At 51.7% G+C, this 1,712-nt stretch overlaps 1 protein-coding gene across 1 annotated transcript in view; it reads left to right on the top strand.

Moving 5' to 3' along the window:
* IRF7 (interferon regulatory factor 7) overlaps positions 1–1,712 on the top strand; it is a 27,371-nt gene that overhangs the window by 16,261 nt on the left and 9,398 nt on the right. Inside the window, exons 10-11 of the mRNA XM_006019218.3 lie at positions 230–613; positions 1,056–1,174. Of these exons, the coding sequence (XP_006019280.1) occupies positions 230–613; positions 1,056–1,174 (503 nt within the window). The remainder of the gene's footprint in view (positions 1–229; positions 614–1,055; positions 1,175–1,712) is intronic.

The raw sequence follows: 1,712 nt of genomic DNA, 5'->3' as shown, positions 1-1,712 counted from the left end.
CAGGAATATTTGCACACACTGTAGTGAACTCTGATGTAGCAGCCCTACTGGGAAACCAAAGCATATCATACTCAGTGGCCACCAAAAAGCCATTGGATGGCATCAACTTCTGGCCACCTCCAGCCTAGACGAGATTCAATCCAGCCACCTGTTACAGAGGGCCAGTCCCCTTAGCAAGTCTCCCTCATTTACATATTAATAATTAAAAGCATTCTCTTGTATCTTTTAGGAACCGTCCCACCCAATCTGGAGATCACCATCTACTACCGGGGGAAGCAGTCCCACCTCGTGGAAGTGACCCAGAGCAAGTGCCTGTTCACATACAATAATGAAGACCCTGCCCTCCCCCAGGACTGCATGCAGGTGGTGCATTTCCCAAGCCCAGACCATTTGGCAGATCACAAGCAGGTTCATTTCACCAAGCATCTGCTCCAGAATGCCAGGCTGCAGCTGGAGCAGCGGAACAACAGGATCTATGCCCGACGCCTGGATAAATGCAAGGTTTTCTGGGCCTTCTCCAAGCAGCTGGCCAATATGACTCAGTGCCCTGAGCCTAGGCTGCTGCCACGCAGTACAGATGTGGAGCTCTACAACTATGAGGCCTTCTGGGAAGGTGAGCCTGCAGGCAGCCTGTTCCACCTCCATCTAGCTTCCTGGGTAGTTCTGTTAGCCAGGATGAAACACCATGGGATTTTCTCATTAGGACAGAAGTGGTCATATGGTTGGACAATGCCTCATATAATCAGGCCCCAGTTTGGTTGAAGTCCTTAGGTTGATCATGGGCCAGGCCCAGCCTGCCTGTAGGTACGGTGTATTGTGTTTACAAATCCCACTTAGGAGAAACTCCAGGAGATCTTGCATTGGTGCTTGAGAGGCAACAGCCAGGAGCATCTTGTTCTCTCAAACTGAGCCAGCCCTTAATCAGAAAGCTCCTTTCATGGCCTGCATCTTCTCAACCTCCCCAGGCAATGTATTCAGCCCAGCAAACTCTGATTCTACCCCTGCCCCAGCCACACTCACTAACAAAAAAAACCCTCCCATCTCCTCTCTTGCAGAGCTGAAGGACTTTCATGAGCACCGCAGGGAGTGTTCTCCTGACTTCACCATTTACCTTTGCTTTGGGCAGTGCTTCTCAGAGACCAGGGCCAAGGAAACCAAGTTGATCCTGGTGAAGGTAAGCAGAGAAGGATTGGTGGAGGGTGGGAAATAGAAGCTCTCTCTGGGGCAGGAGCACTTGCTAGCTGCCAAACATGGCTGATACTGGGTGGGATGTCTCCCTGCCCAGCGCTCATTCACTCACAGTCAGACTTGAGTGTGGTGTTTGTCTGCTTTGGCCGAGGGGCTGTCCCTTGGTTGTGTGCAAAAAGGCCATGGTTCTGTGCAGCTAGTAAAGGTTTAGTCAAATAATTGGGAGTCCAAGATAACCAGAGCAGAGAGCATCACCCCCCCTAGTTAACTTCATGCCCATTTGGGGAGGTAGGCAGGAAAAAGGGGCATGAAGGGAGGACCCGCCTGCTGCCACTGCTGTCCCTGGACAAGTCTGGCACCCCATGAAGCCATTCCCTGCATCTGAAGCCCCTGGGCCAGCAGGATTCATAGATTCATAGATACTAGGGTCGGAAGGGATCTCAATAGATCATTGAGTCCGACCCCCTGCATAGGCAGGAAAGAGGGCTGGGTCTAGATGACCCCAGCTAGATGCCTATCCAACC

This window comes from Alligator sinensis, unplaced genomic scaffold (genome assembly GCF_000455745.1).
Source record: "Alligator sinensis unplaced genomic scaffold, ASM45574v1 scaffold907_1, whole genome shotgun sequence".
NCBI lineage: Eukaryota > Metazoa > Chordata > Crocodylia > Alligatoridae > Alligator > Alligator sinensis.
Note: the sequence above shows the minus strand (reverse complement) of the source record. Positions and strands in the feature narration are given on the sequence as shown.